Source organism: Gadus morhua, chromosome 8, assembly GCF_902167405.1.
Source record: "Gadus morhua chromosome 8, gadMor3.0, whole genome shotgun sequence".
In the NCBI taxonomy this organism is placed as follows: domain Eukaryota; kingdom Metazoa; phylum Chordata; class Actinopteri; order Gadiformes; family Gadidae; genus Gadus; species Gadus morhua.
The window spans coordinates 1,325,201-1,338,874 of NC_044055.1; the positions used below are offsets into that span (position 1 = coordinate 1,325,201).

Sequence of the window (13,674 nt, forward strand, 5' to 3'; positions counted from 1 at the left end):
TAGTGTAGACTACCTACCTTAATATGCTCACTGTAGATGCAGGCACGTTAACCAAGGAGAAGTTGTAAATGTCAAACACAACGATTTGATCCAACTTTCTTACTTTGCATAATCATGTGTGTTATTTAAATGTCCTGTTTGAGGAAAGGTGAGGAGGGGCAACTGCTTATCTATTCGCCACGAGTAAGTGTCAACACTTTGATCAATTTGTAGCCCTCTGTCGAGAGCTGAGCCGAGAGGATCATCATTGGGGGGGCTTTATCACAGCCGTCCCCCAGCACTGCTGTGTCTAAAAGAGATGATTAGGGGACTAATGATTGGCAACACCTGCCCCTATCTCCCCCGTCTTCTAATCCGATGCCGTCGGCCCCACATGCTTGCGTGTTTCTCTCTCAGCGAGAGCTCTGGACCTCCTCCCATAGCGCTTGTTTTTGTCCTGTGACCGAAAAAATGTCAATGTTGCCCCTTTCTCTTTCAGCCCGTGTCTCAGGTTCTGCGAGACGAGGACTGCCCATCGATGATCATTCCTAGCAGACCATGTGAGTAGGCCTATGTGGTTCTTAGAAAGTCATGTGTGCAAGGAATCCCGTTGGCAGGTTTCAATACGTCTCATATGAAAGCATACAGACGTCTCAGTCCTTGGCTCGGATGAAAAAAAAAAAAATGAAATGTCAAAAACTGCAAAGAGGACTTTACTATTGTAGAGACAACACGCAACCTTTCAAACGCTGCCATCTAGTGGCTACCATCTTTACAGCGTCCATCACTTATTGTATTCTATGTTATTCTGTATGATACAGAATAATATGTTTATGACATACAAATAACAGTGTAATTGGACATGTGTGTGGAAACAAAGCAAAGAGTTTGACTGATTATCAGCTGAAAAAATAGTATATCTGTATGAAAGACAAGATTATCCTTTTAATGTCTCTTGTGATGTATTCCTTTGTGTACTTTGTGTAAAAGTGCTTGGCACACTGCCCCAACAAGCATTCACATCTGGGAAGCGTTCCCTCGCCATTATGGTTGTCTGCTTTTGTTGGAAGAAGTCGGCGAACATGTCGAGTCGGTGTCGGTCAACCCTAGCCCACGTTCCGTGGTTGTGTTCTGGTGTTTGTTGAGGAGGTGGGTCCTTACATGAGGAGCCTGCCCGCGGGGCTGTATGTGAGAGCCCCTGTTGGATGCTTCATGGTCCGGCCTCTGATATGTGGGCTAGCCTTCTCTCGCAATCCGAAGAGAGAGAGACTGTCTTTCATTTATTTATTTTTATTATTCCACGCACCTCAGGAATGATTGCTTAACTTTTATGCTCCTGACAGAAACCTTCAGGACTAATTAAAACTGGAATGTTTAGTCTCAATTGAGAAGTTCAAGGGGATGATTGAAATCGCATTGGAAGAGGATTGCTTGTGTTTTTTATGTCATTTTTTTTGTTATCCAATTGTAATGTTTTATTTATTTATTCACTTCATGTATTGCAGTGTTGTTCGGGTTGTTTGACCAACTGTTCATATCTGTTGCAGTTGGATTTCTCTTTTTATTGTTAATGTTGTAATCAGGGCGTCTTTGAAAAAGAGAGCCTGCTCCCAACGGACCTCCCCTGAATAAAACAAGGTTGACTAATATCCGTGTGCCTCAGTCCTCCAGCGGTGTCTGCCGGACTTCATCCCTCTGAACGGGACGCTGACGGTGGCCAACCACACCCGGTTCAGAGACGCCCTGGACGCCCCTCGCAGCGTGGCCGAGCTGCGTCAAGCTGCCAAGTAACCCCCGCCGTCCGGCCGCTCCTTACAACCCTTGAAGCCAAGCATTTGAATTTTATTTTTCGAAACACACATTTTGATGATTTTTGTTGGCGTTTTTTTAAGGAGAAAAAATAATGCGCTAGACAACCCTTTATTGTTGTACATCAATTCTATGAGGTCAAACAAATTAAATAATAAACAGTAAAAAAGGCATAATAGGGCCCCTTTAAGTTATCCTTTAATGTCTCTTCATGGGGGAAATGATTGTCTCTGCTGTTACCCGGGAGCCGGTGAACACCTGGGGCACCCCAGCGCGGCCGGGGTGTATATTTAGTGTGTTGATCATGTTTTACCTTGTTTACTCCGTTGCAAATACCTTGCTGCTGCTTCGATTAATTTTTATTTGAAAATATGAAGCATTCAACTCAGGTTTTTTTTTTTTCCTTTATGTTTCCTTATAATACAGACTTCCTTCTTTTCTTTTGGCAGTGGCATAACAGGGCTAGTGGACGCAAAGGAGTGGGGCATGAAGATAGTGGAGGACTATGCTAAATCCTGGCAATGGATACTCATGTGAGTGCACACACACCCAAACACATTGTAATACAAATACTAACACAAATTAAGCTACATTTTATGAACAAATGCCTGATATTTTGTTATTTTCTCATACTATCGTCTAAAAAAAATAGAGAAAACTTTCGACCCTAACATATTTCAGATAGTGGATAGAATACATATGTTAGCATATGATGTGTGTGTTGACAGTGGTCTGCTGATAGCTGCGGCGGTTAGCCTAACCTTCATACTGCTACTGAGGTTCACTGCCGGCTTGCTGCTCTGGGTCACCATCCTCGCTGTCATGCTCCTCGTCGCTTACGGTACGCATTGGTATTACTGTTATCCTTGTGTGATACACACAACTGCTACTGTGATATACACAGCACCTGCGTGTTCATGAGATTGTTTAATGGGAGAGTTGGGATTGCTTTTCTTTGATGCACTGCCACCTATTGGCTTCAGTGACAAAGAGCAAGTGAATAAAGTACATAAATGTGTGTGTTTGTTTTTGTGAGTGTGTATGCGCACGATTTGTGTTCATAATTCAATGTGTACAGATATGTGAGTGTGTGTGTGTGCAAGTAATATTTGGCGATTTGATCCAACTTTCTTACTTTGCATAATCATGTGTGTTATTTAAATGTCCTGTTTGAGGAAAGGTGAGGAGGGGCAACTGTTCCGATCATATGCATAAAGTTCCTGAATGAAACCTCAGTTTATTCATACCACTGAACGTCACTGCTGCGCCTGGCCTGGAAGTAGTCATATCTGTTGAATGGAAAAGTAAATGTCCTCTACGACACCCATCGACTCATTGTAAAGCGTCCTTGGATTTTTGAAAAGTGCTAGATGAATTATTATTATTATTATTACATCCTGAAAACATTGCCAAGACTTTCATGTCCGTGATGAGTGGATGAACGATTTGTGTGTGTATTCCTCCACCTTGTGTTAGGAATGTGGTACTGCTCTAGAGAGCTCTCTGGCCTCGGTGAGAGACCAGGCTCCGATGTTGCCATTATGGAGGTTGGCTTTCATACCGACCTACAAGTCTATCTTCAGCTGAGGCAAACATGGGTCATATTCTGTAAGTTACCCTCACAATGTGCAATCTGTTCGCTTGCCTATTTGTCTGCTGAATGTTTAGACTTGTAAAAATGACAAAGAAATGTACATTACATTGTTTTTGTAGTTTATTAGTTCAAGGTCTAGAATCTATTTTCTCGCTTTGGTATATCTAGAAATCAACCTGATGTATATTTTTTTCTCATGCTTCATCACTCAGTGGTTTTCCTCGGGGGGATAGAGGCTTCCATCATGTTGATGCTGATCTTTCTGAGGGGAAGGGTCCAAGTAGCCATCACTCTTCTCAGAGAAGCTAGCAAGTATGAGCCCCAAACCTACGTTCAAGAATCTATCCACTGTGATCGCTTATTATGTGATAGCTTTATCCTAATTTTTAGGCTATGAACGAATGAATCTTCCCAGCTGTTTTATACACAATGTGATACACCATTCATTTATGGTAATTATTCGTTATATAATGCATGTATTCTCTTAAAAGTAATAAATGAAGGAATTTGCCTTTCTTTTCATTGTTCTCCCCTCCACAGAGCTACTGGCCACATCATGTCGTCTCTGTTCTACCCTCTCATCACCTTCCTCCTGCTGGCTCTCTTCATCTCCTATTGGGCCGTTACCGCAGTGTATCCTCTCACACCCAATCAATGAGGAGTATTTGTGTCTCTTTGATCGGCATCAGCAGCTGGCTTCGACGTCGAGCTCAGCGGTTTCAGTATAAGCATCAGTATTGACCAAGTCCAGCTGGCTTGTCAACATGAGATGTTAGCAATCATTCTCAGCAATTCACTGAATCCTAGCGAGTGGAACAAAAGAGTATAACAGCGCAAGATGTTCAAGATTCAAGTAGACTTTATTTGTCCCAAGGGAAATTTGTCTTGGCCATTTTGAAATTGAACAACCCCCCAAAAAAGCCCCCTCCCTCTCCACTCCTACCCCCTCTGAGTTCTCCGAAATGGTTGAAGGTGGTGATTTACCCGCAGCTGGGATTGACAGGCAAGATGGCTTCTCCGAAGCAATCGGAGAAGAGATTCCCTTATGTAGGATATGTAGGGTTAGAAAGGTCGACCGCGTTTCCTCCCTATGGCCTTGACACCACTCAACAGATTGCTAGCTTCCTCAGGTGAGGCGGTCTACAAGGTGATGGCACCAGATATCACCTGTCCCTATGCCAACAGCACCTGCACCCCTGAGGTACACCCACATATGGATGGATGGATGTATGTGTGTGTTATGTCTGTTTATATATACGTGATGCATGTAAAGTATTTTATTTATGTACGTATGTTATAATATAAGGAAAAAAATTATAAAGCAGACACATTCTTTAAACCAGGAACGAGACGATTGTAAAAAGACTGTAAAGCTGGTCGGATATTAAGCTACTCATGTCCACTGATCTACATCAGCCCTTACCTTAACCACTCTTATAGAGCCACACACTTACCTTAACCACTCTTATAGAGCTGTAAACAGCTGAGAACTAGCTCCAGTGCTAACTAGTGGTGGATTTAATGATTCGTTTCCGTGACCCAGTTCGCGTGATTCAGTTCGCCACGAGGAGTCGTTCGCGAATCGTTCGTTCGTACGTTCGTTCAGTCGAGTTTCCGGTAGCACTAACTCCACTGAGTCTGACTGACTGAGAACCGTGCAATGGGGTCCATTCCATGATGCGATTTACCGCTACCGGAAACCAGGCTGAACGAACATACGATTCGTGAACGACTCCTCCCAGTTCAGTCGACTGAACGTGGAGGAGTCGTTCGTGATTCAGCCTAGTTTCCGGTAGCGGTGAATCGCATCATGGAATGCACGCCATTGAACGGTTCTCAGCTGAGTCAGCCAGACTCAGTGGAGTTAGTGCTACCGGAAACTCGTTCGTTCGTTCAGTCGAGTTTCCGGTGAATCGAATGGTGAACGAGACGACCGAACGAACGAGAGAGACGAACCGGTTCGGTTCGTTTGTTCTAAAGACTCGTTCATTCGAACCGGTTTGCGAACGAACGAGCCCACACTAGCGCTAACCCCCCCCCCGCCCCCATGCAGACGTTCAACAGGAAGTCCAACTGGTCGGCGGCGGCCAGGGCGTCCTGCGAGGGCTCCCGCTGCACGTTCGCCCTCTACGGCGGCGAGACGCCATACCACCGCTACCTGTTCCTGCTGCAGCTCTTCAACCTGCTGGCCTGCCTGTGGCTGCTGAACTTCAGCCTGGCCCTGGAGCAGTGCACCCTGGCCGGGGCCTTCGCCAGCTACTACTGGGCCCGCCGGAGGCCCCGCGACGTGCCCCCCTGCCCGCTGTTCTCCTCCTTCAGCAGGGCTGTCAGGTACAGGGGGGGGGGGGGGGGGGGGGTGACACTCTCCTCTTGAGAGGGTTAACAATGAAAGCTTTCAGAATGAATCGTTTATGAGGTAAAACCCACAGGTGTTTGGGTGAAGCACGAAACAAACCAAAGGGCTTCCCAGACCGGGCGATAACAACACAACACAACACAACACAACACAACACATATTCAGCACATAAGGTTCCGCATTGGTGCGTGTGAGCTGCCACAGCTGGACTGGGCTTGTTCCTGGCCCGATACACGTTGCATGGTTGATTTCTGACACGTCCTTCCTAGAAGTGTCTGGACTCCCCTTATGCCCCTAATGCCTGACTTTTATATTCAATAGTGTGCTAGATATTGTTCACTGTACACAGGGAATGAGGGAATAGGGAATGAGGGAACAAGTGGGTGAGGGAGTGGTCGCTGTCCGAGGTGCTGAAGTGTCTCCCCGGGCGTGGGGAGGGTACAGACAGCCTGCCCCCTCCCCAGTGGGTGTCTGCGTGGATGATTGTATGTGTGTATAGAAATATGTATTCATGCATGCGTGTGTATATAAGAGTATATAAGATTCTATATTGTTGTGTATATATGAATCATGCGTTACAATAAGAGAAGACTACTAAACAACTGTAATTTACCTATTTATTTAAATACATTATTTTCTATACATTTACTATACACAACATAGCACACACACACACACATAACAAAAATACAGGTAGTACATAGATGTAATTGTGTGTGTGTGTGTGTGTGTGTGTGTGTGTGTGTGTGTGTGTGTGTGTGTGTGTGTGTGTGTGTGTGTGTGTGTGTGTGTGTGTGTGTGTGTGTGTGTGTTTGTAGATACCACACAGGGTCTCTGGCTTTCGGCTCACTGATTCTGTCAGTTGTCCAGCTTGCCCGAATACTGTTAGAATACCTGGATGAGAAACTAAGAGGTGGGCAATACACACACACTCCTCTGTTTACCCCCAGAGCAATGGAGTTTTCCCCAGCGTGTTGAATCTCTCAACAGAGACTGATTTAAAAAAAAAACGGGCTGAGCTTGCAAATGCTAGGACACATGTTCTCTCCATGTAAACACACACACATTCACTCTAGATCGACTAGACCTAGGGCCTCGACTAGACAGAATCCCCTCTACAATAAGGAACAATAATAACTCTGAGCCGATTAAATAATGTATAAATGAGTGCCTTAGTTAATATAAAAACCTTAACCTCAGTTAACATTTAAACCATTAGTTAACGTTAACACCATGAGTTAATAATTACTAGAGCATTAGGTAACTGGTAATTAATTGTTACCAAGATGTGTTTCTCCAGTGTCCATACAGAACCAAAACAGTTGTAGAATCCAGATGTTTCTCTCGTGGTGTGTGATATCCCTTTGTGTGTGTCCATCCAGGAGCTAACAACGTCGTAGCCAGGTTCATAGTGTGCTGCCTAAAGTGCTGTTTCTGGTGCCTGGAGCGATTCATACGTTACATGAATCGCAACGCTTACATCATGGTGAGTTATGTTACCGTGACGATGGAAGAAGTCGGGTTTGTAGAAGTATCCATTTTACATTTTATGTAAAATAAGTTGTATGCTAAATCAATCTATGAGCTAAAGTCTGAGGCCCAGCAGTGGCTGATCTGATCGTCCCTGTGGGCCCTCTCCCAGGTGGCCATCTACGGAACTAACTTCTGCACCTCAGCGCGGGAGGCCTTCTTCCTACTGATGAGGAATGTCGTCAGGTAAACTGAAGCGTGGAACAACTGGAACGCATCAATTTGTGCGTTTGCACGACAATGTAAAATCTAGCGTGCTTGAACACTGTGGCGACCCGGCCCCTGGAATGCCTCTATTACTCAGGAACGCCCAGGTCCGTTCAAAGCCTAGAGAGGCCTTCATTCAATGAATAACAGAAACCGCGTGGGTCGGGGCCCAACGCGGGATCAACGAAAATAAAACTACTGGCTCCGTGAGCCAAGCTAGAGGCCAGGTGGTTGTCTCTCCGGCCGGGCCAGTCTTGTCCCTGGAGAGGGAGGTCGCTCCCGTCTGGAACGCTGTGGGCGTTCCTCATCGGCGAGCGTAGTCCGTGTGTGCGGGCTCCCCCGGGAACACTGGGGAAAGGTCCGCTGGACTCGCTTGTCGACCCGTCCGTATCGGGTCCTGGAGGTTCCCTGGTTCTCTCGTGCTCCTCGTTCTCCCCCCTAAGAGAACCTGTCACATCCTTTTATAGGGTACCTGTTCTTCCTCGTCCTCCGCCACAGGTCTTCTCCATTGCGCCGATTAGGGTGACCGGGTTTGGGACCGGGTTGCCACAACACATATCCTGACCTTTTTGTCCACAGACGAAATATAATGTTTTAGGCAGCTGAAAAATGTCACAATTTCCAAAACATTTTAAAAATCGTGTTTAATGTGTGTACTGTTTGAATGAAAAGGTTAGAGAGAAAAGTAATGACTAGCCTCCTGAATCCCGGGGATATACTATATATATATTTATATTAGTGCTGTCAGTTAAACGCGTTATTAACGGCGTTAACACAAACCAATGTTAACGGCGTTAATTTTTTTTCCGCGCGATTAACGCAATTATTATTTATTTTTTTGGGATTAATCGCGATTGCTCGCGAGTTAACCATTAATCGCGATTAAATATTTTAATCGCTTGACAGCACTAATTTATATACTATACTACTAGAGGCTCCCAGCACCACCCAGCTAGATGCTAGTCGGGCTGAATTGTATCTCCTTCTCCTCCCTACAGGGTGGCTGTCCTCGACAGGGTGACAGACTTTCTGCTGTTCCTCGGAAAATTGCTCATCGCAGGCGGGGTTGGTGAGTAGCAGTGGTAGCATAGTACTTTGAATATTTTCGGATCCCTTTAAATTTATGTTTGTGTGTGTGTGTGTGTGTGTGTGTGTGTTTGTGTGTGTGTGTTGCAGGCGTGCTGGCTTTTTTCGTCTTTGACAGAAAGCTCACTATATTCGTGGAAGTGCCCGACCTCAACTTTTATTGGGTCCCGATTGTGGTAAACACAAACATACATACACACATACACTCAGTCACTATCGCGCACATATATGTAGCCAGAAGAAAATAAGCAGCCGAAATGGAAATGTATCATTAAAGACACTCAAGTCCACAAAACCCATTACCAATCTTGTCACTCTGTTCTTCCTACCAGACGGTGTTCCTGGGGTCCTATCTGATCGCCCATGGCTTCTTCAGCGTGTACGCCATGTGTGTGGACACACTCTTCCTCTGCTTCTGTAAGCGACTCTTCAAGTGGCGCGGTGACGCATTGGTTAAGGGGAAAACAGGACTAGAATGTTATTTTCGTACTGTTCAGTTTAAACTTTTATTGTGAGATAATGTACCACTAACTGTTGCCCATTGTCACGCCAACTGTCCTCTCTCTGAGCAGGTGAAGACTTGGAGCGGAATGACGGCAGCGCGGAACGGCCTTTCTTCATGTCCCCAGGGCTCCACCAACTTCTTGGAAAATCCAGTCCGTCTCGGTAGCATTTCTTCACCTGGATTTGCACGCATTAAAATCGATCAGACAATCGTCATGCAACAAGCTTTTTCAAAGCTGGTGTCCCCGTTTCTCTTTCACAACCGGTGGAAGAAGCAAAGAGAGAAGAATGCATGTCACCTAAAACCTGCCCGTCACTTTCCTAATCAGTGTCTCCCAGAGAGTTAGTCCGACCTTACAACTGCGAGCAACAGCGAGCGAGGCTTCCTGGGGAGGTTCTCTCTCTGTGAGATCTTTGTATAAGGACGAACAAGGAAAGGTAGAGCGCGTGATTCCATGTGAGCCTATGGTAGATCCTCACGTTGTTTACCACAACATATGTGTTGGCGACACTTAAAAACCAACCGTTGAACTACTAGTCGCGTGCCACTGCTTCAAACCGTCTAAGAGACCACACAACGACCTTCTACTGTATAGCTTCTGGAATAGCTGGATTCATACTTTAATGCCGCCTTATCTTATACTGCTTTGACCGCAAGTGTTTTTCTTCTATCCCGAAACAATAACAATTTTGGAGAACTGAAAAGAACAGTAAATCTCAATTCAGAGACGAGGTTGGTTGCAAGGATTCAGATTCCATGTGACTGAGGAAGCCTGAGCTCTCAAAAGAGACTTGAATATCTATATATATTGCATGTCATGTCATGTATGTGTTCTTTGTGGATAATAACCGTTCATTGTTCCAAGGGCTATGATGGTATGTTATATTTTTTGGGCAATTGTACATTAAGCAGACTTTTTTCAATTCAATCTTCATGCTGTACATTTTTATGTACAATATCTATGGCTGCTTTAACATTTATTTAAGCACTGTGATTGTATGCGTTGAGGTAACTTCATGTGAAGGTATATACAATAGAATGATGAATTAATTGATTGATAGTTTTTTTGTATACTGATAGTGTTCTATAATAACATGAATTGTTGTGAGGTTCTCCATAAAAGGGTTAGGCGATGTCCAACAAGTTTTTACAGTCACTCTTTATGACATGTTCCTGTTGCAATAGGACGACGGGAGAGCTTCGTCCTGAATTCGATGATCTCTGGAGAAGGTAATCGTCATATCAATAGTTACAGATGGATAACTTTTGGTTTTTGGTTGGATTTTGATAAAAATTGTCTCGACCGTAAAATGCCAATTATACTGTCGGTGGTGTTATATAGTCCTCAATTTATTGTATGTTACAGTTTTATAGTTTTTTTTTTAATAAGGACTGTAAAATGCATACAAGATATTTCACTGTATATATTTCACTTTATACGCATCCTCTTGAGAGATAGGTCATTATGGTAACCTTTACTAAAATGAAAGGGGCGGCAAGTCTAATAGAAGGGAAAGGTGATTTTTGTTATCGCAATCAAATGGTAGATTGGAATGTACATTGCATAAACTTTGAATTGAAATGCAAATGATTGCTTTTTTTATAGTGTAGTTTCAGAAGACATCTCTATGATTTTCTCTAACTGTCATTCACTACCAGAACATTAAAAGCTTTTTCAAATTTCTGTTACACATTTCTGGATAAATGTAGCATACAGAGCGATGTTCACCGAAAAGAAAATCCTGACACTGATTTCTAAAGTCTTGAATCCCTGTGGCATTGGAAATAGCATATCAATGCATTGGCCGGGACAAACCGAGTCAACTGCTTGGACGGCAGCTATGCTCACCACTATACCACCAATGCCACAAGGACATGATAAATTGTCGGAAATCATCGAACCCAAACTCAAATCTCGGTGGAACTGTACAATTTTTCATTTTCACTTGTATTTAGTTTAAATAGCAGTTGCCCAGTTCCCCACACTTATATTTAGTCCATCAGAAACTGCCTGGAAGGCAGCTAAGGAATCTCTTTTGAAACTATTGTAGGTGTTTTGCTTCCATGGTGTAATGGTTAGCACTCTGGACTTGTTCCAACACCGAGACTTTAAACACTTTTTAAAAAATTCTCTCTTGCCCATACTTGGTCTCGACCACATTTTGGAAAAAAATAAAAAGTATTTTCATGGAAGGTAAGCTGATGGGGTGGCCGCTGGTTAAGGTGATGGACTGCTAATCCTAAATTGTCATTTTCACTTATATTTAGTTTAAAGAACGGTTGCACAGTCTACTGAAACAGTCTATGATGAAGCGGTTCCATGGTGTAATGGTTAGCACTCTGGACTCTGAATCCAGTGATCCGAGTTCAAGTCTCGGTGGAACCTATTAGAGCAGTGTAGCTTCAGACGACGGCTCTACGCTGGGACTCTCTCCCATTTTTCCAACACCGAGACTTTAAACACTTTTTCAATAATTCTCTTACCCATATTTAGTCTCGACCACATTTCGGAAAAAATTACAAGTATTTTCATGGAAGGTAAGCTGATGGGGTGGCCGTACCTGCCGGTTTTTGGACTGCCTCCGAGGTCCTAAAACATTACAAAAGGTACGAACAAATCCGAACGAGGTCCTAACCTGCTCCTAACCAGGTCCGAACATATTCCTTCAGAGATCAAAGAGTTTCGAATGAGATCCGAACACAGTTCCGAACAGTATAGGTCACGTGACGCGGGAGGGGCGGGAATATACGATGAACATCGCGTTAGAGTGGCAGCCATTTTTTCCACCGCTTACGGGAGATAAAACATCGGTAGAAAGGTAATAACGTATTTATTTGTCGTATAAACGAAATAGTTGTGCCAAGTTTCATCCCCTCCGGTAATGGAGTCTTGTTATGTGCTTGAACAGCGCAAACAGGTGTATGAAACAAGTTTAATTGTGCCAAGTTTAATTATTAACAATAATGATCCTTTAGTTTGCCTGCTTTTATTTTGTGAAGCACCTTGTGCCACAATGTCTTCGTATGAAAATATTGATTGATTGAATAATACAAATAATGATAACATTAATATTATTAGAACTTTATTTGTATAGTAATAAAACAGTAATGCAAAACATACCTACCCACCTACAAACATACATATATATATATGAATACATACACATGTATCATTTCTACCAATCTGTCTGTCTGTACACACACATAGCCTAGCTCGACATTAACCTGTTTTACATTTGATGTTTGCAGATGAAGGAAGCAAAGCCTGATTCCTATTGGAGGGATGTATGCCTTAAGTATGCTCGGGGCCAATTCCATTTTACCACAGGCAAACGGCCAGGGGCCACAAAATGGAAAAAGGCCTTAGAAAAAATAGATGCTTGCCCGCTGCAGAAGCAAATGAACACCAAGGATCTGTTTGGGAGAAGCCTTAAAGGTTGGGTAGGTGATTTGCGAAACGCCAGCAGATTTTGAAAATACACAACTCAAATGGTCCTACCCCCTCTCCTTCAACGCTGACTCTGACTCCACCCATTCCAAGTACCTGGACGCGCAATCATGCACGAGCGCGAACAGAGATGCGCGAGAGCGAGCCAGGCTAGCGTAGGTTTTCGTTTAACAACATGGCACTACATTCAGCTGTAAATTGCACCCAGTACCGCGGGAAGTAGGAGTGCTGGGGGTGCTGCAACACCCCCTGTCCGAGGCCCTGTCTTATCACAGAAAACGATCATTTCTAAAAACTCAAGCCAAAGTGGAGATTTCTGAAAACGCCGGTTATGTGTTGTCGTGTCAACGGGGAGAAACGGGATTTTAGGTTCTGAAGCGTCACATTATGCACCAGGAAATGCTTAACGTCATGTGAGCGCCCGCTGTACCGTATTGGTCCGAATATAAACACAAACCCCATTGTAAGACGACCTATATTTGGAAAAAAGATTTGAAGACCAGATCCGTTTTTTATGAATAAATAAATTGTATTCATTGAAATAATATACGAAAATAAAAAGGCATCGAATAAAACACTGCATTGCCACTAAACAGTAGTGCAAATAGGCCGTACTGATGTGTACACCAAAGACTATTCCTGACACTCCTCTGCCCCGCTGTGTTCGCTCTGGCTGTGGTCGCTCCGAACTGTTTCGGCCCGTGGCAAAACGAGTCATCCTCGCTGCTGTCCAAGGCATTTTGAGACGCAGCATTTATTTAATGCTCATATGACCTAGTGCTGAAAAAAGGTTATATGAAAAAGTGTGAGGGTAGCGGTGGTGCGCTAAACTTGTTCTGTGAGCAGCTGGATGTGAACGATCGATTTTCAACTGTCCGCGCATGCACTGGTGTAATTGAGCTGCGCTGCTATACATCTTTTTTTATCAATGTAACGAGTTGCGAGTCTAGTGCAGGCTGAGTTTTTTTTTTCCCAGCACCCCCTGCTGAGAATACGTTCTCGCTGCAATGGTTCGACCAGATGTTATAAACATTAAACGGTCACATAAATCATTACTATTTTTAGAAAATGTATGTTTGTTTCATATAATTGTATTGGAAGTCCTGGTTTTCACTAGGGTTGCCGCGGTGTGGACATTTTCACACCGAGTAATACACTCG

General features: G+C 43.9%; 1 protein-coding gene and 1 non-coding gene across 2 annotated transcripts in view; both read left to right on the forward strand.

Moving 5' to 3' along the window:
* Positions 1 to 10,750, forward strand: part of LOC115549574 (choline transporter-like protein 5-A) — a 21,655-nt gene extending 10,905 nt beyond the window's left edge. The window contains exons 7-22 of the mRNA XM_030364853.1: positions 479 to 539; positions 1,643 to 1,766; positions 2,238 to 2,321; positions 2,517 to 2,629; positions 3,265 to 3,396; positions 3,595 to 3,694; positions 3,923 to 4,015; positions 4,496 to 4,583; positions 5,436 to 5,713; positions 6,557 to 6,651; positions 7,121 to 7,224; positions 7,381 to 7,454; positions 8,474 to 8,544; positions 8,652 to 8,737; positions 8,894 to 8,978; positions 9,134 to 10,750. Of these exons, the coding sequence (XP_030220713.1) occupies positions 479 to 539; positions 1,643 to 1,766; positions 2,238 to 2,321; positions 2,517 to 2,629; positions 3,265 to 3,396; positions 3,595 to 3,694; positions 3,923 to 4,015; positions 4,496 to 4,583; positions 5,436 to 5,713; positions 6,557 to 6,651; positions 7,121 to 7,224; positions 7,381 to 7,454; positions 8,474 to 8,544; positions 8,652 to 8,737; positions 8,894 to 8,978; positions 9,134 to 9,231 (1,686 nt within the window). The 3' untranslated portion in view covers positions 9,232 to 10,750. The remainder of the gene's footprint in view (positions 1 to 478; positions 540 to 1,642; positions 1,767 to 2,237; positions 2,322 to 2,516; positions 2,630 to 3,264; positions 3,397 to 3,594; positions 3,695 to 3,922; positions 4,016 to 4,495; positions 4,584 to 5,435; positions 5,714 to 6,556; positions 6,652 to 7,120; positions 7,225 to 7,380; positions 7,455 to 8,473; positions 8,545 to 8,651; positions 8,738 to 8,893; positions 8,979 to 9,133) is intronic.
* A 630-nt stretch (positions 10,751 to 11,380) lies between these two features.
* Positions 11,381 to 11,452, forward strand: trnaq-cug (transfer RNA glutamine (anticodon CUG)). Its single transcript has one exon. It is a non-coding gene; the product is annotated as a tRNA-Gln (tRNA).
* The last annotated feature ends 2,222 nt before the right edge of the window (positions 11,453 to 13,674 follow it).